This window comes from Oncorhynchus nerka, linkage group LG24 (assembly GCF_034236695.1).
Source record: "Oncorhynchus nerka isolate Pitt River linkage group LG24, Oner_Uvic_2.0, whole genome shotgun sequence".
NCBI classification, from domain to species: Eukaryota; Metazoa; Chordata; class Actinopteri; order Salmoniformes; family Salmonidae; genus Oncorhynchus; species Oncorhynchus nerka.
The window spans coordinates 40287970-40309671 of record NC_088419.1 but is presented as its reverse complement, the minus strand read 5'-3'; the positions used below and the strand labels follow the sequence as shown (position 1 = coordinate 40309671).

At 41.9% G+C, this 21702-nt stretch overlaps 1 protein-coding gene across 3 annotated transcripts; it reads right to left on the bottom strand.

Moving 5' to 3' along the window:
* Positions 1-1252: 1252 nt before the first annotated feature.
* Positions 1253-20909, bottom strand: LOC115107977 (E3 ubiquitin-protein ligase pellino homolog 2-like). Of its 3 annotated transcripts, XM_065008894.1 has the most exons (8): positions 20578-20665; positions 10045-10174; positions 9770-9871; positions 9593-9668; positions 8767-8964; positions 6656-6841; positions 6240-6445; positions 1253-6016 (listed from the first exon to the last, which is right to left on the bottom strand). In XM_065008894.1, exons 2-8 carry the CDS (start codon positions 10167-10169, stop codon positions 5599-5601), a joined length of 1311 nt encoding a protein of 436 aa, XP_064864966.1. In that variant the 5' UTR covers positions 10170-10174; positions 20578-20665; the 3' UTR covers positions 1253-5598. The 3 variants fall into 3 exon arrangements, with proteins under 3 accessions (XP_064864966.1, XP_029487668.1, XP_029487669.1); XM_029631808.2 differs by lacking the exon at positions 9593-9668 and having other exon boundaries at positions 20578-20909; XM_029631809.2 differs by lacking the exon at positions 9593-9668 and having other exon boundaries at positions 1253-5998; positions 20578-20909.
* Positions 20910-21702: the final 793 nt, after the last annotated feature.

Sequence of the window (21702 nt, the reverse complement as noted above, 5' to 3'; positions counted from 1 at the left end):
TCGAAATGCTAGCTTTTAAAATCCGATCAAATAACAACATTCAAGGATTAGAAATCCAAGGCCTATAAAGAAAGGTGTACATGTATGCCGATTACACAAGTTTTATATTAAGTCTAATCACTTATGTAGTATTGAGAGAGTCACTGGTGCCTCCTGCTTTAGTGTTTGCCTGTAAGCAGGAATCGGGAGGATAGAATTATGGTCAGATTTGCCAAATGGAGGGCGGGGGAGAGCTTTGTATGCATCTCTGTGTGTGGAGTAAAGGTGGTCTAGAGTTGTTTTCCCCTCTGGTTACACATGTGACATGCTGGTAAACATTTGGTAAAACTGATTTAAGTTTACCTGCATTAAAGTCCCAGGAAACTAGGATAGTTGAAAGATATATGGCGCGTAGAAATCTGAAGAGGGTGGCCAGCAGATAGCTGGGATGGGCTGAGGGAAGTTGAGGGTTGGGATGTGGAATTGGAGACAAGTTAGTTAGTTGGAATGACACTGATGGGCAACGTTGTTACATCTAATGCCTGTTTGCCTTAGGCTGACGCCGTGCAGGTGTTTTTACGTGTACACATGCATATTCACACACTCACGCACATGTAAATAGTGCCATACATGCACTCAAAATGTATTTGTTGTCCTTGATGTCTTTTGTTTTTGCATTGTTTTCTGTTTTCCTTCGTTTTTCTCTGTTCTTCATTTTGTTGGTTGTTGGTGCAAGTGGGCTTGGGGGGGCACTTCGGGGTGGGTAATGGAATTATTCTTATTTTTTCTGGGGGCGGGGTTCTTGGATGGTTGAGGGGCAGCTCTCGGGGAACTGTGTGTGTGTGTGGGGGGGGAGGGGGTGTCTTGGAGAGCTGGTGGCCTGGCGATTGGGAGCTTGGGCCGGTGGCTGATAGGTCACTGCTTCGGGGCCCTGTTTTGACCTTGTGGGAGATCTATCAACATTCCCTTGGCAGGGCATTGACCCAGGTTGCTTCTTTGGGTCGTTCTGAATGGGAGTCTGTTAGATGACAATGTAATGTAAATAAATGTTGAGCCGCTTTACTGAAAGTAAATAGTATGTTTTAATATTCAATTAAAAAAACATTAATATAAAGACAGTCTCGCTCCGCCCCATGTGAGAAGAGACTAAAACAAAGAATGCTTTTCAAATGTGCTAAATAAATCAAATGTAAATTAAAAGTAGGGGAAAACAGCTATTTCCAAACCTTCATCCAATCCCATCCCCTTCCAGCCAGTGAACAGACAAAGAGGCTAGTTTTAAAACAGGTTTATTGATGTGTGTACAGTGATTGTCTGTGCACCCCAGGATTACAGAAAGGTGAGAAACAATCAGCGTTTAGCGTTTTGGTCGCTCCAGAGGAATGTGATTGCTGTGAGGTTATTACAAGTCAGAGGTCAGCTGTGATGTGGGAGTCAACCGGATAAAATAATGGTTTAAGTAGAAGTTCCTCCTAACCACAGATCTATAGTAGGATCAGATTACATTCACCCAATTCTAACCTTAACCATTAGACGGAATGAAACTATTTCTGACTCTGAATCAGTGGTTAGGGGCAACTTCTACCGACTCAATGGGAGAATAAATTACAGGATAAAAACGAAACAGATAAAAGGTCCAAAACAACAAAGAATATAAAAAACTAAATGAGCCAAACAATTTGGCAAACATCATTTCATTTCACCTGCTATATCATAATACATTTTAGAATTGGCATGTTCAATAGCAGGATATCCCATGGATTGGACCAGTGGGGATTTTGGCTGTCGTAATGGGGTAGGTAACAGAAATGTTACTGAAATGTTTAAAAAAACTCTGTACTGTGTTTGAACCTGACTAGTTCCACCCCAACCCGAGGGACTTGGCAACTATACTACAAACTGTATATGGAGGAGTGTGTCATCAAACTGATCTCAGACCTGCTCTGAGCTAATCTGGCTGAGGTACTGAGGACTTGGGGAATACTGAATGGTACAGTCCAGCTAGCACATTTTGGTTCCTTGGAAGTTGTGGGAACGAAGTTTCATGGTTTTACATTGGTTGTGGGAACGAAGCCATACATTTCCTGTGGTAAAACAGAGAAAAAAATGTAATTTTCTGAGAACAGAAGTGAACATTTTGCCTGTTATGGGAACATTTTATCTTTAGGTTGCCTGGGAAGACCTGAGAACATTTTACTCTGGTTCCTTGAAAGTTTTCCTGGGTGGTTTTATTAACGCTCCGATTATTTGGAGGTTTTTAAATAAATTCCTTAAAACCTTCACTGAACGTTTCAGTAAGACTTTTAATAACAATGCTAGCTTATTTTTGGGTACATTTTTTGAACTTCAAGCACAGCTAGGAAACATGGAAATGGGGGTCCGTAGGCTTAATCATGCAAACTTTTTGTTGTGACACAACATCAGTGAGATTCAAACCTATCATTTTCTGTTGTGTATCTGTGGAATTAGTCCACTGCACCACCAGGATGGAGCTAGCATGCCATGTTTTTTTTACGCATACAAACCTTTTCATTTTAGTCTATTCAAACAGACCCCATTTAAAAGGAAACAAGCACTCATTAAGACCAGGTGTGGCCAATCAGTGGGCGCAGCCAACACCCCTGAACACACTAACAAGATAGAGGATAAGAGTTTTGTTGATGCTGAAAAGAGAATGTAAATGTTTTAGCCTTAAAATGCTAAACGTTTTTTGTTTTTTATGGAAAGTTCTTAACATTCTTGGAACAATTTGAGAACATGCCTTTAAATAGAACAATTAGGAAACATTTCCCACAGAAGAACGTTGTTTCTTAACGCTCTCTGAACTATTTGATGTCAACAAATGTAAAAAAAAGTTGGAGAATGTTCCTAGAGCATTATTAAAATTGAAATTACATGTAACCATATTAGAACTATTAGGAAAAGATTATTTTCTTGCCATTTCATTACTTCAACAAAGTTTTTTTGTCAAGTTCCTTAAATGTGCTGAGAATGTTCCAAAGCAAAGCAGCTATCCTGCACCATTCCCAGGAGGTTGCATGCAAAATAACAATAGGACAACCACGCTCTCAGAAACATATGGTTCACCGAACATTATGTGCTAGCTGGGTGGGGCCTATTAAGAGGTAACAATGTTACAGAATGTTTCAGATTGAAAATGACTTTAGAGCTGACATGACTCAATATTTTCCATGAGAGAAAATCATGTTGGTTCTAAAAAACATTCTTATCCGAATGTTCTGTAACGATGCAACTCCTTAAGTGCGGCCATGAAATGAATGACCATCTAAAATATTTTACTACAAGCTTACTGCAGCTCAGTGTCCTGTGCTACCCTCGGGGCAAACTCTGAGTATTCTAAACCTGAGCTAATAGACAATTGGTTTGGTGAAAACACTGGTACTGAGGAAGATAAGGTTGCTCTTCTAACTGAACTGGGGACTTGGAAGACATCCTGAAGTGGTTTTATATTTACCCATTGGTAACATTACCCATTATATGAAATACAGCATGGCACTGTGTAGAGGCCTAACGGCTGTAAACCTGAAGTAGTTAATGCATCTGGGGCATAGAAATGTAAAATAGAGACATTCTCAGTTCTACTCCAAACATTTCTATCTGAACGTTCTGTAATGTTGCACCCTCCAGAATAAGAAATATTGCTCTCTGGCCCCTAATTAGAAGCTTGAGTACGCGTGTATTTTTCTTATATGGAAAGATTTTAAATTGTAGATTTGTGTTGGACTGCTCATTTTGCTGACATTTCTTTTCATTTGAGGCATTTAGGGCTGTATAATTAACATGCCACACGGTGCACAATTAAGCACAAATGCACGGTTTGGCAATCCACAGTGCAAGACGTGAGTGTATGTTCATGTTACACATGTGGGTGTAATGTGTTCATCTTCCTGCAACAATTGGACATTTTCAAGCTACAGTATCAGTCAAGTTTGGACACACCTACTCATTCCAGGGGTTTTCTTTATTTTTACTATTTTCTACATCGTAGAATAAATGTGAAGGCATCAAAACTATGAAATAACACATGGAATCATGTAGTAACCAAAAAAAGTGTTAAACAAATCAACATATTTATATTTGAGATTCTTCAAAGTAGCCACTTTGCCTTGATGACAGCTTTGCACACGCTTGGCATTCTCTCAACCAGCTTCATGAGGTAGTCACCTGGAAAAGCAACCAACAAGTGCTCAGCATGTGGGAACTCCTTCAAGACTTTTGGAAAAGCATTCCAGGTGAAGCTGGTTGAGAGAATGCCAAGAATGGGCAAAGCTATCATCAAGGCAAAGGGTGGCTACTTTGAAGAATCTCAAATATAAAATACATTTTTTTGGTTACTACATGACTCCATATGTGTTATTTCATAGTTGTCTTCACTATTATTCTACAATGTAGAAAATAGTAAAATATTAAGAAAAACCCTTGAATGAGTAGATGTGTCAACTGGTACTGTATATCACAACGTTCAGATAAAAAAATAGTAGTAGCATAATATAGAGCAATTCAATACAAGCACCTGGGCAGGCTAAGCTAGTATAGCCTGAGTATTTGGCTACATTCATTGTCTGGGCAATTGTTTATGGTCGTGTAACATGTGACACAGTGTTGGCAATTTTTTCTCAATCTCCTCGTTTCATCGAACACACATAATACATCATACACTTACAGAAAACGCATACATTGAGAAATCACATTTAACTAAATACTCAAGATAGAAAAATAGTTGTCTTAACACTCAACATCTAAATGAAATCCCAACCCATCCCACCCCAAACACCACCCATTTTTATAAAATAGTTATATTTTCTTTGAAAAAAATGTTTTATGAGGTTGCTTTCTGACCTTTCTGCTATGTCTCATGACACGGACCCTGTCTGTCTGTTTGGTCACAAACCTGAGGTGTGGTCAACCTGCAGAATGTTCACCAACATCACTTATATTTGCAACTGTAGAGTAAGTTACTGGTACTGTGGGGTTGAACCGCTTCGCAAAATATTACAATGTTATGTTTTCCAGATAATTCATATATGTCAAAGGGAATATTCACTCAAACACTGAAGTAGCATCATTACATTATTGGTTCAAAATTGGGCTGAGATGATTTTGTCAGGAAACCAGCAATCATGAACATCCAGTGACTTCAACACACCTCAGGTTTAGCCCTTGAGCTGCAGACAACATTCAGCCATGTCTGAAGAGAGACAGAATTGGAGACATGGATGACTAGCCAAAAAACTAGGTTATCTAAAAACTATGCTTCGCTATAGTGGTGAGCGTCTGCTAAATGACTTAAATGTAAATGTAATGTAAATGTTCTTATTGCTTTTGAAGGGAGATTCTGTTATGGCCAAATCTTAACTTGAGAGAAATGTGCCTAATGCAAACTACAGCACAGATCCTAAAATGACGTTAACACATTATTACACAAATGTTTGAGATACACACACTTGTCTAACATCACCATGGATGTAGTGTAAATTGGAGAAATATTCATATTAGTTATACACAATTATCTCAAGTTAGGATTGGGCCTTTGGTTTAGTGACTTTGTTGGTTCCACTGTTGCGTAATAGTTGTGGAATGCATCCGTGGAGGCCCTGGCTAGTCGATGGGGCCCTGGAAGATGAGGCGTGTCCAGCCCTGTGGGGTGCTGCTGAGAGGGGCAGAGCAGAAGGGACAGGTGGGCCGGAAGGCGTGGGTCCCATGGGGCAGCGGGGTATCCGCCCAGTACTTGGCTGTCCTCTCTGAACACACGTGGCCGCAGGGTACAAACGCGTACGTAGGTGCTCCAGCATCCACGTACACGGCGGGCTCACACCCCAGCCACAGGGGTACGTAGGGCCCCACGCTCCTGCATAGAGGGCACTCCCGGCGGACTGTGGAGATCCCTCCTTCCCCCTCTCCTCCTCTCGCCTCCCGGCGCTCGGGGCGCTGGCCCCAGTCGTGGCGGCCGTGCACGTGTCCGCAGGTGAGGTAAACCCAGGGCTGGCGCTCCTCCAGACTGGGGAGAAAAGGAAAACTACTAGGTTTTAAGTTTTACCTCAAACTCAAAGCACCATTTATTTTGTTGGTAGTAGTTGTATTGTAAAATAGCTTTTAAATAGACTACAAGGGATAAAAACAGTTGTAATCGAGGCATGTTGAATTTTCCCCGACCACTGTCCAAGTAGATAGGGGCAACTCATGTATACTACCTCCTTGTGGTGTAGCTCCTTGTCGGTCACTGTGTAGTAGCTACCCACCTGTGGCTGCGTGGCAGGCTAGGGAATGCCAGAGTACTGAGGCCTACAGGACACTGTGGCCGGGCAGCGTTGAGCTCCTGTCGCAGTGCCTCCAGGTGGCGGAGGGTGGGAGCGTGGAGCAGGCCCTCCCCAGTACGCCACAGCAGAGTGGCTCCACACAGGTCCACCAGAGAACCATCCCGCAAGGCACTGCTTTCTCCCTCCGCCTACAGACCAGGAGACACACACACACACACACAGGGAGGACATCAGACTAATACACACGAGTACATATGCACACAAAGAACAAAATCTGAGAAAATGAAACGTCACAAATACATACAGGTGTCTATTCCCTATATAGTGCACTACTTTTGACAAGGGCCCATAGGGAATAGGGTGCCCTGGTTGTGCCTCTTGTAGCCTACGGTACTGACCAGTTTGCCTCGGCTGGGTCCAGAGCGTGTCTCTCGGAGGGCATAGACGTCCCCACAAACAGAAATCTCCCTCCACAGGCCCTGTCTGTTGTCCTCTGGGAAACCCTCAGGGTGCATCACCAGCACCCCGTTGGTGGTCAAGCCATCCATGTGGCCGTCCGGGTTCTTCCACTTAGTGGCTTTCTCCTGGAAGAGGAGGTGATGAAGAAGATGAAATAGAATAAGAAAACCAAGAAAGAACCGAAGCTTGGTTACTCACGTCTAGGATTGGTTGTGTTTAGTAGCCACCCAATGGGAGAAAATGTAGGTGGGTACTAGAGGTCGACCAATTATGATTTTTCAACTCCGATACCGATTTATTGGAGGACCAAAATAAGCCGATACTGATTAATCGGCCGTTTTATTTAAAAAAAAAAGTGTAATCTTTTTAAATTTGTAATCCCAATTACAACAATACTGAATGAACACTTATTTTAACTTAATATAATGCATCAATAAAATCAATTTAGCCTCAAATAAATAATGAAACATGTTCAATTTGGTTTAAATAAAGCAAAAACAAAGTGTTGGAGAAGAAAGTAAAAGTGCAATATGTGCCATGTATAAAAGCTCATGTTTAAGTTCCTTGCTCAGAACATGAGAACATATGAAAGCTGGTGGTTCTTTTTAACATGAGTCTTCAATATTCCCAGGTAAGAAGTTTTAGGTTGTAATTATTATAGGAATTATAGGACTATTTCTCTCTATACGATTTGTATTTCATATACCTTTGACTATTGGATGTTCTTATAGGCACTTTAGTAAAACAGGAACACATCGACAACAGCCACCCTCAAAGTAGCGTTACCCATGCAGAGCAAGGGGAACAGCTACTCCAAGTCTCAGAGCGTGTGACATTTGAAATGCTATTAGCGCGCACCCCGCTAGCTAGCCATTTCACATCGGTTGCACCAGCCTAATCTCGGGAGTTGATAGGTTTGAAGTCATTAACAGCACAAATGCTTGAAAAATTGCGAAGAGCTGCTGCTGGCAAAATGCACGAAAGTGCCGTTTGAATGAATGCTTACGAGCATGCTGGTGCCTACCATCGCTCAGTCAGACTGCTCTATCAAATCATAGAGTTAATTATAACATAATAACACACAGAAATACGAGCCTTTGGTCATTAATATGGTCAAATCTGGAAACGATCATTTCGAAAACAAAACGTTTATTCTTTCAGTGAAATATGGAACTGTTCCGTATTTTATCTAACGGATGGCAACCCTAACTCTAAATATTGCTGTTACATTGCACAACCTTCAATGTTACGACATAATTACGTAAAATTCTGGCAAATTAGTTCGCAATAAGCCAGTTGGCCCAAACTGTTGCATATACCCTGACTCTGCATGCAATGAACGCAAGAGAAGTGACACAATTTCACCTGGTTAATATTGCCTACTAACCTTTCTTTTGTTTATGGTTAGGTACACGTTGGAGCAACGACAGTCCTTTTTCGCGAATGCGCACCGCATCGATTATATGCAATGGCAGGACATGCTAGATAAACTAGTAATATCATCAACCATGTGTAGTTAACTAGTGATTATGATTGATTGATAGTTTTTTTATAAGGTAAGTTAATGCTAGCTAGCAACTTACCTTGGCTTCTTACTGCATTCGCGTAACAGACAGGCTCCTCGTGAGGCAGGTGGTTAGAGCGTTGGACTAGTTAACCGTAAGTTTGCAAGATTGAATCCCTGAGCTGACAAGATAAAAATCTGTCGTTCTGCCCCTGAACAAGGCAGTTAACCAACCGTTCCTAGGCCGTCATTGAAAATAAGAATGTGTTCTTAACAGACTTGCCTCGTTAAATGAAGTTGTAAAAAAAAATATATATATATATATATTTTTTAAATCGGCATCCAAAAATACAGATTTCCGATTGTTAGGTAAACTTGAAATCGGCCCTAATTAATCGGTCGACCTCTAGTGGGTACTACCTGAACATGTCCTATAAGGACACACTGTTGTCTTCCGTTTGTGCCTAATGAAGTGTGACTCTTCAACGGACATCCATTTAGAGCTCTCCATTTGGTCTCTCTACAGAGCCCGTGCTACACACTCACCCCTAGAAAGATGTTCTTGGAGGAGTCAAAGCCAGCGGCGTAGATGCGTGCAGTGTAGGGGGGGTTGCGTTCACACACCACCCTGCAGGCGAAGCGGGAGATGGTGCTGGGGGCCACTGAGGGGTCCTCGCACTCCTTCCCCTCTCCTGATGTGTCCGTCACGACAAAGTCTATTGGACACTCTGTGGAGCGCCCAATCTGCAGGGGAAACGAGTGAGAGAGACAAACATTACATGGGTACGGTCTTGTGTTCAGAACAGGGTTCGATGGGAAAATAATTTTTAAGGTCCTTTGCTCCCTTTAAAGTCATATTTATGTCAGGCCATGATTTGGTTTTATTGATGGATGGTGATGATTTGAGCTTTTCTTTAGCTTGTTAATTAGGCCAGGACTTGAGGGATCCTGCTGTGCTTATTACTTGCCACAATTGTATCATCGTTCACACACAAATAGCAGTAACATCTGGCTACATTTCATTTCAGGCTGTGTGCAGTTACTCACGGTAAATTAACCACCTGTGATAACCCACTTAAGATACATTTCATAGTTCTACAATGCTCTTCGTGCTTTGAATGTATCCGGGATCCTGTTCTAAGCTGGCCACCAGACATCTATTTCAGAACTGATTGAATATTCATCCCGTCCCCCAGATGTTGTGGAAGGTTGCTGGTGTGGTTCTTACTCATACAATACAGTAGGGGTTTGGTGTGGGATTGGCTGATTGAATTGTTATTTCAGTGGCACACACACACGGTGGAGAGTATTCCCCGCATGAGCCAAAATAAAGCATCCGTTAAACAAACTCTGGAGGAGGGTGTATACACACACAGCAAAAGCGTCCAAAAAGGGAAAAAGTGGTAGCAACACCTGGGTGTTCAGTCGCTATCCTCTTTCTGTTCTTCCTGTTTTTGGAAGACAAAGAACTCAGTATTACCTAGATATGCAGGCAGGCATTATTTTTGTGTTTAGCCAAAAAAAAAAAAAACATTGCTGTGTTGTTTACCTGAAACATGTCAGTGTCGTTGTCGTGGCAGTACTCCACCACCACTGTCTGGTTGCGGGACAGAGTGAAGGAGATGCTGTGCTGCCCCCTGCTGTGGACTGCCTGCAATCACAACAACACCACCACCACAGGAGAGGAGAGTTTAGGGTAGACCTTTACATCCTCATATTGCTGCGATATCCTCTCACACACACTCCGTTACTGTAGGCCTACCATGAGGACAGCATTTCCCACTATAGGAAGACTGCGGCAACATCACATTCTCACGCACACACCTTGCTGTCCTGTGGTGTGTTGAGGATGTGAACAGTGCTGGGTTTGACTCCGTTGGCCTTGGTCCTCCGGTACAGAGCGAAGCGGCTCTTCCTCCTCCCCCGGTCTCCACTGGGCAGAGAGCCATTGTACCTAGAGAACGCAAACACATAACATTCAATTCATTAGATTCTACATTAAATAAATTACATGCTAAATGTTTTTCACCCATCTAGTACTTGGTCAAACCCCACCCCTTTGCCTCCAGAACAGCCTGAATTCTTCAGGGAATGGAAAGCTTGCTCAATTGGTATCAAGGGACCTAACACGCACGTGCCAGGAAAACATTCCCACACCATTACACCACTGCCACCAGCCTGTACTGTTGACACCAGGCAGGTTGGGGCCATGGACTCATGCTGCTCACGCCAAATCCTGACTCAGCCATCAGCATGACGCAACAGGAACCGGGATTCGTCGGACCGGGCAATGTTTTTCCACTCCTCAATTGTCCAGAGTTGGTGATCGTGTGCACATTGGAGCCACTTCTTTTTGTTTTTAGCTGATAGGAGTGATCCTCTGCTGCAATAGCCCATCTGTGACAAGGACCTATCAGATGACATTCTGCACACCACTACTGTGCCGTTATTTGCCCGTTTTTGGCTTGCCATTCTCCTTCGACCACTAATAAACAAACAGTTTTCGTCCACAGGACTGCCACTGACTCGATGTTTTGTTTCTGACATACTGGAACCACCGACGATCATACCATGCTCAAAGTCACTTAGGTCACTAATTTTGCCCACTCGTTCAATCGAACAGTAACTGAATTCCTTGATGCCGGTCTGCCTGCTTTAAATAACAACATCTGAAAATAAATAAGAAAGAGAATACGCCATGTAGTAGAGGTCGACCGATTTAGGATTTTTCAACGCCAAAAGCGATTATTGGAGGACCAAAAAAGCCGATACCGGCCGATTCTTTAAATTTGTAATAATGACAATTACAACAATACTGAATTAACACTTATTTTAACTTAATATAAAACATAAATCAAATCAATTTAGCCTCAAATAAATAATGAAACATGTTCAATTTGGTTTAAATAATGCAAAAACAAAGTGTTGGAGAAGAAAGTAACATGTGCCATGTAAAATATGTGCCATGTAAACAAGCTAACGTTTAAGTTCCTCGCTCAGAACATGAGAACATATGAAAGTTGGTGGTTCCTTTTAACATGAGGCTTCAATATTCCAAGGTAAGAGGTTTTAGGTTGTAGTTAATATAGTATTTATAGGACTATTTCTCTCTATGCCATTTGTATTTCATATACCTTTGACTATTGGATGTTCTTATAGGCACTATAGTATTGCCAGTGTAACAGTATAGCTTCCGTCCCCCTCCCCGCCCCTACCTGGGCTCGAACCAGGAACACATCGACAACAGTCACACTCGAAGCATCGTTACCCATCGCTCCACAGCGATGCAGCGCAAGGGGAATAACTACTCCAAATCTAAAAGCGAGTGACGTTTGAAACAGTATTAGCGCACACCCAGCTAACTAGCTAGCCATTTCACATTGGTTACACCAGCCATTAGGCTGATAGGCTTGAAGTCATAAACAGCGCTGTGCTTGCGAAGAGCTGCTGGCAAAACGTACGAAAGTGTTGTTTGAATGAATGATTACGGGCCTGCTGCTGCTCAGTCAGACTGCTCTATCAATTCAGACTTAATTATAACATAATAACACACAGAAATAAGAGCCTTTGGTCATTAATATGATCGAATCCGAAAACTATCATTTCGAAAACAAAACGTTTAGTATTTCAGTGAAATACGGAACCGTTCGGTATTTTATCTAACGGGTGGCATCCCTAAATCTAAATATTCTCGTTATATTGCACAACCTTCAATGTATGTCATAATTACGTAAAATTCTGGCAAATTAGTTCGCAATGAGTCAGGCTGCCCAAACTGTTGCATATACCCTGACTCTGCGTGCAATGAACGCAAGAGAAATGACACAATTTCACCTGGTTAATATTGCCTTCTAAATTGGATTAGTAGTTATAACTAGTGATTATGATTGATTGTTTTTTATAAGATAAGTTTAATGCTAGCTAGCAATTTACCTTGGCTTCTACTGCATTCGCGTAACAGGCAGGCTACTCGTGGAGTGCAATGGTTAGATGTGTTCTTAACTGACTTGCCTAGTTAAATAAAAAGGTATACAAATATATATATATATATTTTTTTTCAATAATCGGAAATCGGCGCCCAAAAATACCGATTTCCGATTGTTATATGAAAACTTGAAATCGGCCCTAATTAATCGGCCATTCCGACTAATCGGTCGACCTATTCACCTCATTTGATCTTTGGAGATGTCGCAAATCCCTGCTGATCATTTGGCTCTTCCAAATTGACGGTCTCCCGTCGGTGTTGGTTTCTGTGGGCCTACTTTGCTACAGAATGAAACATCCCTTTCATAAATGCTGGCCTATCACCTCCACCACTCATTCCTCACAGACAACTAATGTACAACTACCCGCTCATAGATACGGATAAGTACCACTTGAGTCCGATTCACTGACAGGCCACTTGAAACCTCAGAATAGCGCGCTTACTGGGCGAACCCTCTTTACACTGAAACGCCAATTAAACTGTATTCAGCAAATGCCTGAATAACAATGGTTGAATTAATATGGGGCTCTGAATACTTGTAGGTTCAACTCCTTCTTAACCTCTCCTCTGGGCACTTTTCTCTGTGTGTGTGTGTGTGTGTGATATATATATCTTTGTTAGTGTGTGTCAGCATCGAAAGAGACCGCGAGAGACACGGAAGAGAAAAAGAGAAAGAACGAGTAAGCGTTAGCCTAAGTGGAACTGTGTGGTCATCTCAGCTGATTGTTCAAACCTAAACTCTTTCTTGTCTCTAGTTTGCTGGGCAACTGAGAAGAACTGCACTGTCACGCTAAGAGTTCATGGTGAGGCCTGCTTTCAGCTAATCAGCTGGGCATGGTACCTATTAAACACTATTCAGATGATGCCCAGTGGACACAGAGCCCTTTGAGGGGACATCAACCCTGCTTTCAAATCAAATTATTCCTCTCCTCTCTCCCTCTCTAGTCCTTCCTCCTTTCTCCCAGCCCTCGCTCTCCTCTTTTAACAAAGCTATGCCTCTCTATGCCAAGCTGCAGCTGCTCTTCCTGGACGATCAGCATCATTCCACAGTTCTAAACGAGACCTAAGCCAAGATCTTTCCCTTTCACAATGTTAGTCCAGACCAGACAAGCCAAGATATTTCCCTTTCCACAGTGGTGGAACAGAGTGCAGTAGTGAAGCCCGGTCATGAGATCTAAGGAGAGGAGATCTGAAGGGAACCCACTGCTACCTGTACAATGACCCTGTGTCACATCAGGACAGAGCTGAACAGGCAGGAGGGAGGGGGGGGGGTGTAAGGGGAAAGAGGGCATTGAGGAGAGGTAGACCAGAAAGAAAGACAAGGCAGATAAATAAAGGGAGAGAGGGCAGAGAGAAAGGGGGTAAACATGAGGGAGAGAGCAGGAGTAGAGCAGGGCAGAGGTCAGGAAGAGAGGGATACAGAAAGTGATGAAAGGGCCGAGATGCGGGAAGCAGATGGACCAGAACTGGCCAGGCAAAACAGTAGGGTTTGGCGATATTACAATAGTATTGTCGATCAACAATGACTGACAGCTATGGTCAATGGTGACGACATCGTAATGTGACAGGCGATGGTTTGCCTATTTGAACTTGACTGGCGCTGCGCAGAAAAGAATGGAGTTGGCCAGTGGACGGCAGGGCAGCACACGTGTGACATTCAGAGTAATCTGCCTATTCCTTTCCATTTGCTATAGCCTGTGTTATATAGGCCTACAGAACGCAAGAGAGGAATGTAGACTAGACAGAGCGGAGAATTCCACCAAAGAGGCGCAAAATGTCCAGTCAGAAAACACACACACACACACACACACCTTAAAGCCTAAACCTATTCATTAAAAAATATATATAAGACATTCCTTAACTATACTGATCAAAAATATAAATGCAACAATTTCAAAGATTTTACTGAGTTACAGTACATAGAAGGAAATCAGTTAATTTAAATAAATTCATTAGGCCTTAGCGTAATTTCTGGACTATTAAGCGCACCTGAATATAAACCGCAACCACTGAATTATTAAAAAATATGTATTTTGTACATAAATAAGCCGCACATGTCTATAAGCCGCAGGTGCCTACCGGTACATTGAAACAAATGAACTTTACACAGCCTTTAAACGAAACATGGCTTGTAAACAAAAATAAATAGGCTTTAACGAAACACGGCATTATGTGACGGTGCTCAGTTTTTTTGAAAGCGGGAAAAATCCATAAATTAGCCGTGTCATTGTATAAACCGCGAGGTTCAAAGCCTGGGAATAAAGTAGCGGTTTATAGTCCGGAAATTACGGTAATCTGTGGATTACACGTGACTGGGCAGGGGAGCAGTCATGGGTGGGCCTGGGAGGGCATACGCTCAGCCACTGGGGCGAGCCAGGCCCAGCCACTGGGGAGAGCCAGGCCCAGTCACTCAGAATGAATTTTTCCCAACAAAAGGGCAGTCCTGCAGTCAACATTACTTATTGTCCCCAGCACACGGTGCACCTGTGTTTATTAATCAGGTTTAATCAGCTTGTTGATATGCCACACCTGTCAGGATTATCTTGGTGAAGGAGAAATTCTCACTAACTAAATTTGTGCACAAATTTGAGAGAAATAAGCATTTTTTTTACGAGTATAGAACATTTCCGGTATCTTTTATTTCAGCTCATGAAACATGGGACCAACAGTTGATATGTTGTGTTTATATTTTTGTTCAGTATTTGTTCGTCTAGCGGTTTCAAAAAACGTAGGCCATATTCCCTCGTTTCTCCATTCGATATGGAATATGACTTTGGGCTTTCATCGTTTTACACATGCATGGTTTCTCTCCTGATCAAACAATATATTAATCTAATGGAGTTCCACCTCAAAAGGTTGTTTGAATAGCATACAAATTTAAGGTAGCCAGGGGACTAATAATGAGAGAGAACAAACATTATCAATAGCCTATAGAAAAATTGAATGATAAGTTCAAGCTTATTATGAAAGAAGTGACCCACGCGGGGCGGAAAAATCCCTCCATGCGAGGTCAAAAACCAAACGGCCAATAACCTGTCCTCCTACTAGGCCTATCACAAAAGCTTTAAGGCAAGTTAAAGTTACAAACAGTAGCTTATTTCCCAAATATTCGAATTGCCTAAGAAGGCGTTGTCCTAAAGTCTCCTCTTGCAAAAAGAACAACTACAAATGTTGGAGTCTATAAGCCTAGGCATAGGCTATTCTCAATCACAGCTTTATGAGAGAGAGAACGAGGATGAGGCAACGTAATTATTATCCAGTTCTGAAGACTGTAGACTTGCTTATCCAGCCCATGAGTTATAACCTAATTCACTACGGTATGACCGCTCGTTCCTTATTAGTTGACAGTCACTTTGCTGCATCATGTGCGCGAGACACACCTGTTCCATGCTGACTCTCCACCAGAAAGGTATATTATAAAATGTTTGCTTGCACTTAGACTCTGCCCAGACTTTCAGCAACATTATCTTTCATCATGATTCATCCAGTTGTAGCCGCGATTTGGCGCTATTAAAATAGGGGCCAATACCATCAAATCACAATGTTTTATGAGGACATAATCACAATAGGAAAAAGGTTGACATCGCCCAACAGCTGTACGCAGTATGAAATATTCACTTCCTCTGCCCCCTGACACCAGCCTTATTTTTGTGGAGGGCAGAAGTGCCATTAAGGGCTGCTTCTCTCAGAGAGTCAGCAAACAGCACTGGGGGAGGAGTAAGACAGAGAAAGATAGAAAGTAGAGAAGGAGAAGTGGGCGCGAGAGAGAAGGGCAGGGGTGAGCTGCAGAGCCGGGCCCTGGCTAGCACACAGAACCAGAGCCCACTCAGCCTAACTAAGATAATGAATGACAGATAGCAGACAGGGACTCACTGCAGAACAATCACATCACATGCCCTGCACTGAGATACCGACCGAGCCTGCCGAACATTTGATGGTTAAGGTGGATCTGGCAAATCATGCCATCGCAGCATAAAAGGGAAAGGGGGATACCCAGTCAGTTGTACAACTGAATGCATTCAACTGAAAATGGGTCTTCCGCATTTAACCCAACCCTTCTAAACCAGAGAGGGACATGGGGCTGCCTTAATCGAAATCCACGTCATCGGCGCCCGGGGAACAGTGGGTTAACTGCCTTGCTCAGGGGCAGAACAAAAATATTTTTACCTTGTTAGCTCTGGGATTCGATCCAGCAACCTTTCGGTTACCAGCCCAAAACTAACATAGGCTAGTTATAGTCAAAATATACATGTCTGATAGCGACGAGGAGAGGGTTCTCTCAAGATTTCCTCAATGTTATACTGCAGCTAGGGAACTGGGAAGAACATTCAGCATTTCCTAGAACATCATTGAGTCTGTGTGTGAACAAGATTTCATGTAATGACTAAATCATTACAGTATAATTACAAAGGAAAGAGGGAGATACTAAAAGCATTTCTGCAGAGGACTGCGTGCTTTGTAGTGTCACGCATGGCTGTTTTGTCTCTGCCACTGTATGTCCTTTAGCTACAGGGGGGAGAATGCGGCTAATCAGTATTCAAGTGCAGCCTGACTATGCCCATGATGGTCAGCAGCATACGGACAGCATAGCCACGAGGGTTAGGTGGAGATTTGACCATACTGCTAACTAGAGGTCGACCGATTAATCGTAATGGACGATTAATAAGGGCCGATTTCAAGTTTTCATAACAAATCTGTATTTTTGGACACCTTTTTTTAACACCTTTATTTAACTAGGCAAGTCAGTTAAGAACACATTCTTATTTTCAATGACGGCCTAGGAACGGTGGGATAACTGCCTTATTCAGGGGCAGAACGACAGATTTTTACCTTGTCAGCTCGGGGATTGAATCTTGCAACCTTACTACACATGGTTGATGATATTACTAGTTTAGCGTGTCCTGCGTTGCATATAATAGATGCAGTGCGCATTCAAGAAAAAGGACTGTCGTTGCGCCAATGTGTACCTAACCATAAACATCAATGCCTTTCTTAAAATCAATACACAAGTATATATTTTTAAACCTGCATATTTAGTTAATATTGCCTGCTAACATTAATTTATTTTAACTAGGGTAATTGTGTCACTTCTCTTGCAACAGAGTCAGGGTATATGCAGCAGTTTGGGCCACCTGGCTTGTTGCGAACTATGTGAAGACTTCCTAACAAAGACAGCCAACTTCGCCAAACGGGGGATGATTTAACAAAAGCGCATTTGCGAAAAAAGCACAATCGTTGCATGACTGAAATTGTGTCACTTCTCCTGCGTTCATTTTCACGCAGAGTCCGGGTATATGCAACAGTTTGGGCCGACCTGGCTCGTTGCGAACTAATTTGCCAGAATTTTACGTAATTATGACATAACATTGAAGGTTGTGCAATGTAACAGGAATATTTAGACTTAGGGTTGCCACCCGTTAGATAAAATACGGAACGCTTCCATATTTCACTGAAAGAATAAACGTTTTGTTTTCGAAATGATAGTTTCCGGATTCGACCATATTAATGACCTAAGGCTCGTATTTCTGTGTGTTATTATGTTATAATTAAGTCTATGATTTGATATTTGATAGAGCAGTCTGACTGAGCGATAGTAGGCAGCAGCAGGCTCGTACGCATTCATTCAAACAGCACTTTTGTGCGTTTTGCCAGCAGCTCTTCGCAATGCTTCAAGCATTGAGCTGTTTATGACTTCAAGCCTATCAACTCCTGAGATTAGGCTGGTGTAACTGATGTGGAATGGCTAGCTAGTTAGCACGGTGCGCGATAATAGCATTTCAATCAGTGACGTCACTCACTCAGCGACTTGGAGTAGTTGTTCCCCTTGCTCTGCAAGGGCCGCGGCTTTTGTGGAGCGATGGGTAACGATGCTTCGAGGGTGTCTGTTGTCGATGTGTTCCTGGTTCGAGCCCAGGTAGGGGCGAGGAGAGGGACGGAAGCTATACTGTTACACTGGCAATACTAAAGTGCCTAGAAGAACATCCAATAGTCAAAGGTATATGAAATACAAATTGTATAGAGAGAAATAGTCCTATAATTCCTATAATAACTACAACTGTCATGTATTGTCATGTTATGTCTTGTTCCTGTTCTTTCTCTTCACTTAGTTTCCCCCTGCTGGTCGTATAAGGTTACCTTCTCTTCCTTTCCTTCCCCCAGCTGTTCCTGATCTTCTCTAACTACCTCTTTCACCCTTTTCCCACCTGTTCCCTTTTTTCCCTCTGATCCTTCTGTCTTTGTCAGATTCTCGTTTTGAGTTTCTCATGCCAGAACCAAACTATCGTCACGTTTGCTTCACCCTTGTCTCGTCCTGTCGGAATCTGCCTGTTCATCTGATGCTACGTGCGATCAGGTACCTCTGTCATCTACAACCCGCGCCTACCCAGAGAGACCAGCAGTCTGTCGCCGCTAACCCTGCTATTCTCCTCTGCTGCTAAGGGGACTTTTCTGTAATATCAGAAGGACTTTATGATTTATTTGTCGCCCTCTCTGCGGGTTGTCTATTTTGCTATTCAATACATCTGAAGAGGATCTATGTCTTCCCTGTGTTTTGACATTAAAGGACTTTGTTTTTGTTAAACCGCTTTTGGGTCCTCACTCACCTGCATAACAACAACCTAAAACTTCTTACCTGGGAATATTGAAGACTCATGTTAAAAAGAACCACCAGCTTTCATATGTTCTCATGTTCTGAGCAAGGAACTTAAACATGAGCTTTTATACATGGCACATATTGCACTTTTACTTTCTTCTCCAACACTTTGTTTTTGCTTTATTTAAACCAAATTGAACATGTTTCATTATTTATTTGAGGCTAAATTGATTTTATTGATGCATTATATTAAGTTAAAATAAGTGTTCATTCAGTATTGTTGTAATTGGCATTATTACAATGTCTTTTTTTATATGATATAGATATATATATATATCATATAAAAAAGACATTGTAATAATATACATATTTTTTTAAAGAGAAATTAATTGGTATCTGCTTTTTCTGGTCCTCCAAAAATTGGTATCAGTATTAAAAAAATCATAATCGGTCGATCGCTACTGCGAACACATTACTATTACTACACTTGAGGTGTCAGTCAGAATTCCACTCTTCTTGCATATTTTTTTGCATGTTATTGAGACAGTACTGAAACAAGAGGGGGAGACAGTCAAGTGTGAAAATGGAGGATGCAGGGATTGAACCCCGGTCTTTGGTAGGGAGAAGCATAGTGTGTTCAGAGCCGGGAGTGTTAACACAAGACTGTGGATAAACCATTAGCCCCTACCCTTATGCATTGTTACTTGTGTATTGGAGGTACATGCAACATGCCAAAACACTCCAGACAAGAGGTAGGCTAGCTATAATAACTATATTGCTCATATATATCCAATATTTTCATATCTGTGCCCAGATCAGGGCTAGGGGTTGATTTGGGATTGCGCCGTAGTCTAGTTCAGGAGGGGTGGAGAGAGGAAGAGTGGTGTCATGGAGTCACTGCATCACAGGCCTGTATGCAGGATGCTCTTGAAGCACAACGGAAGTTTGAGAATGAGAGAGTGCATGGGAACGTAGTTAAGCCAAAGATCCTCAGGACTATAGACTGGGCAGAGGTGGAAATGCTGAATGTCTGTCTCTCTTATGCACATCCTGTCTGGTATGTGTGGGGAAAATATGTTAGCCAACATGCAGGCACCATTTGTGAATGATCCAATAGGCCTGCGTGTGGTTGTTGATTAATTCCCTAAGTGAACCACAAACGTAGGCTATATATACACACATCAATTGTGGTGGGATATGCTAGGCTGTGTTTTACCGGTTGGTTTGGTTTCAATCCAGTGTCCCACTTTCTGCGATCATCACAGCTCCAGAATAGTATGACATCATAGGTATTTTCAGCCTGAGCAATCGAGTGCTGATTTTACACCGACTGATCTTTATTGAAGAAAAAAGCCTACATCCTCCTTACTCATTTCAGTGTGGGCTTATGCTGATGTGGCAGACTACTTATTATAACAATTATATTCGGGCGCTGTTACAAAGTAACAATGTATCAAATCAGTCCCCAGTGTTACAAAGTTACTGCAACGTTACTATACTTAGCGCTCGTTCTATAGCAACTTCACAATAATTTCCCCAAAATTGTTGGGGGGAAATTTGTTGCGAAATATAAATAAGTTTACATTTTCTGTATAGCAATAAAGGATAACGTTTGTCTGTGTAGAACAAAACCAACCGAACTCAAATCGACTCACACAGTCATCCTTTCAATTGTTTTCGTAGTACACGAATATAATAGTAGTAACCGAATCGCGCTACCACGACTATTTGATCAGTTTCGATCAACTACTATTTATCCGTCTAGCCTACTGTTACTCACCCCAATATGACCAGCTCGCCGTATTTCACCGGGTCTTTAACGGGCACATCATCTTCGTCCTGGTTCGGCGAATTCATCAGACTGGCGCGAGCTTGGTCTTGTAAACGATCGAGAGCGATAGTAGTGAAATAAAATCACAAATACACCCTTCAAACTACGTGGAAGTTTCTTGATTTGAATTCTATCCGAGTTTGATTAGAGGCAAGAGTTTCTTGAGAATTCTTGTTCTTCGTTTGATTGTTTTGATTCCGTGAGCGAGCATCTTTTGAAAATAATGTAGAAAAAGCTACTAATTTAAGGCCCGCGCGACACAAAACTGTTCTGTAGCAGAGTGTACAAAAACAGCTCGCGGGCAGAGGGAGTCGACTGACCCATCTTTTGTAGGGGAGGACAATAAAATAAAATAAACAAAAACGAATAATACATTCCCCATAAGATCGCAATCGATTTTTTTCGTACGTATTGTTTTGAATCAGACATACTGTGTGGGAATAACACTGACATATCATTTTGTTCTTTCTTAAAATTCAATTCAGTGACCAACAATCTCCCTTTGAAAACCATGCAGATTGTCGAGGTCTTGATGAGCAGCTTGCTAGTAGTGACTATTATGTAAAATAAAATAAAGCGGTTTCAAATTCTGAAGGAAATGCAATCCCTTTGTAGTCCAGGCTCAGCATATTATATTTCACATTTTTGATTGACATTTTTTGTAATTTTATAGAAGAGCTTGAATAATTGTGCAATGTCTCTCTGGTGGCAGTCATTATAACGTGCCTACTTCTCTTGTTGACTGTTTAGATTTCATTTGGAAGTGGGTCAGACAGCCATTCTTTTATTTTTTTTAAACCAATCCCAGCATATCGGTACACTCAGTCTCATTCCCATTGACATAGGTTGGGAGACAGGGATATTGGACATGTAATGGATTTCAGATTCAAAAAAAAAAAATTAAGTTACCCATTTTGTGGGTCAGTTCACCTGTGTGAAAACCTGTTCGCATTCAAAATAAAAGGCCCCCATTGAAACTGATACAAATAGTGGAATAATGCCATATTTGGACTAGATCATGCTAAACAAGGTTGAAATGTTGTTATATAACTAATAAATAAATATGACCATGAA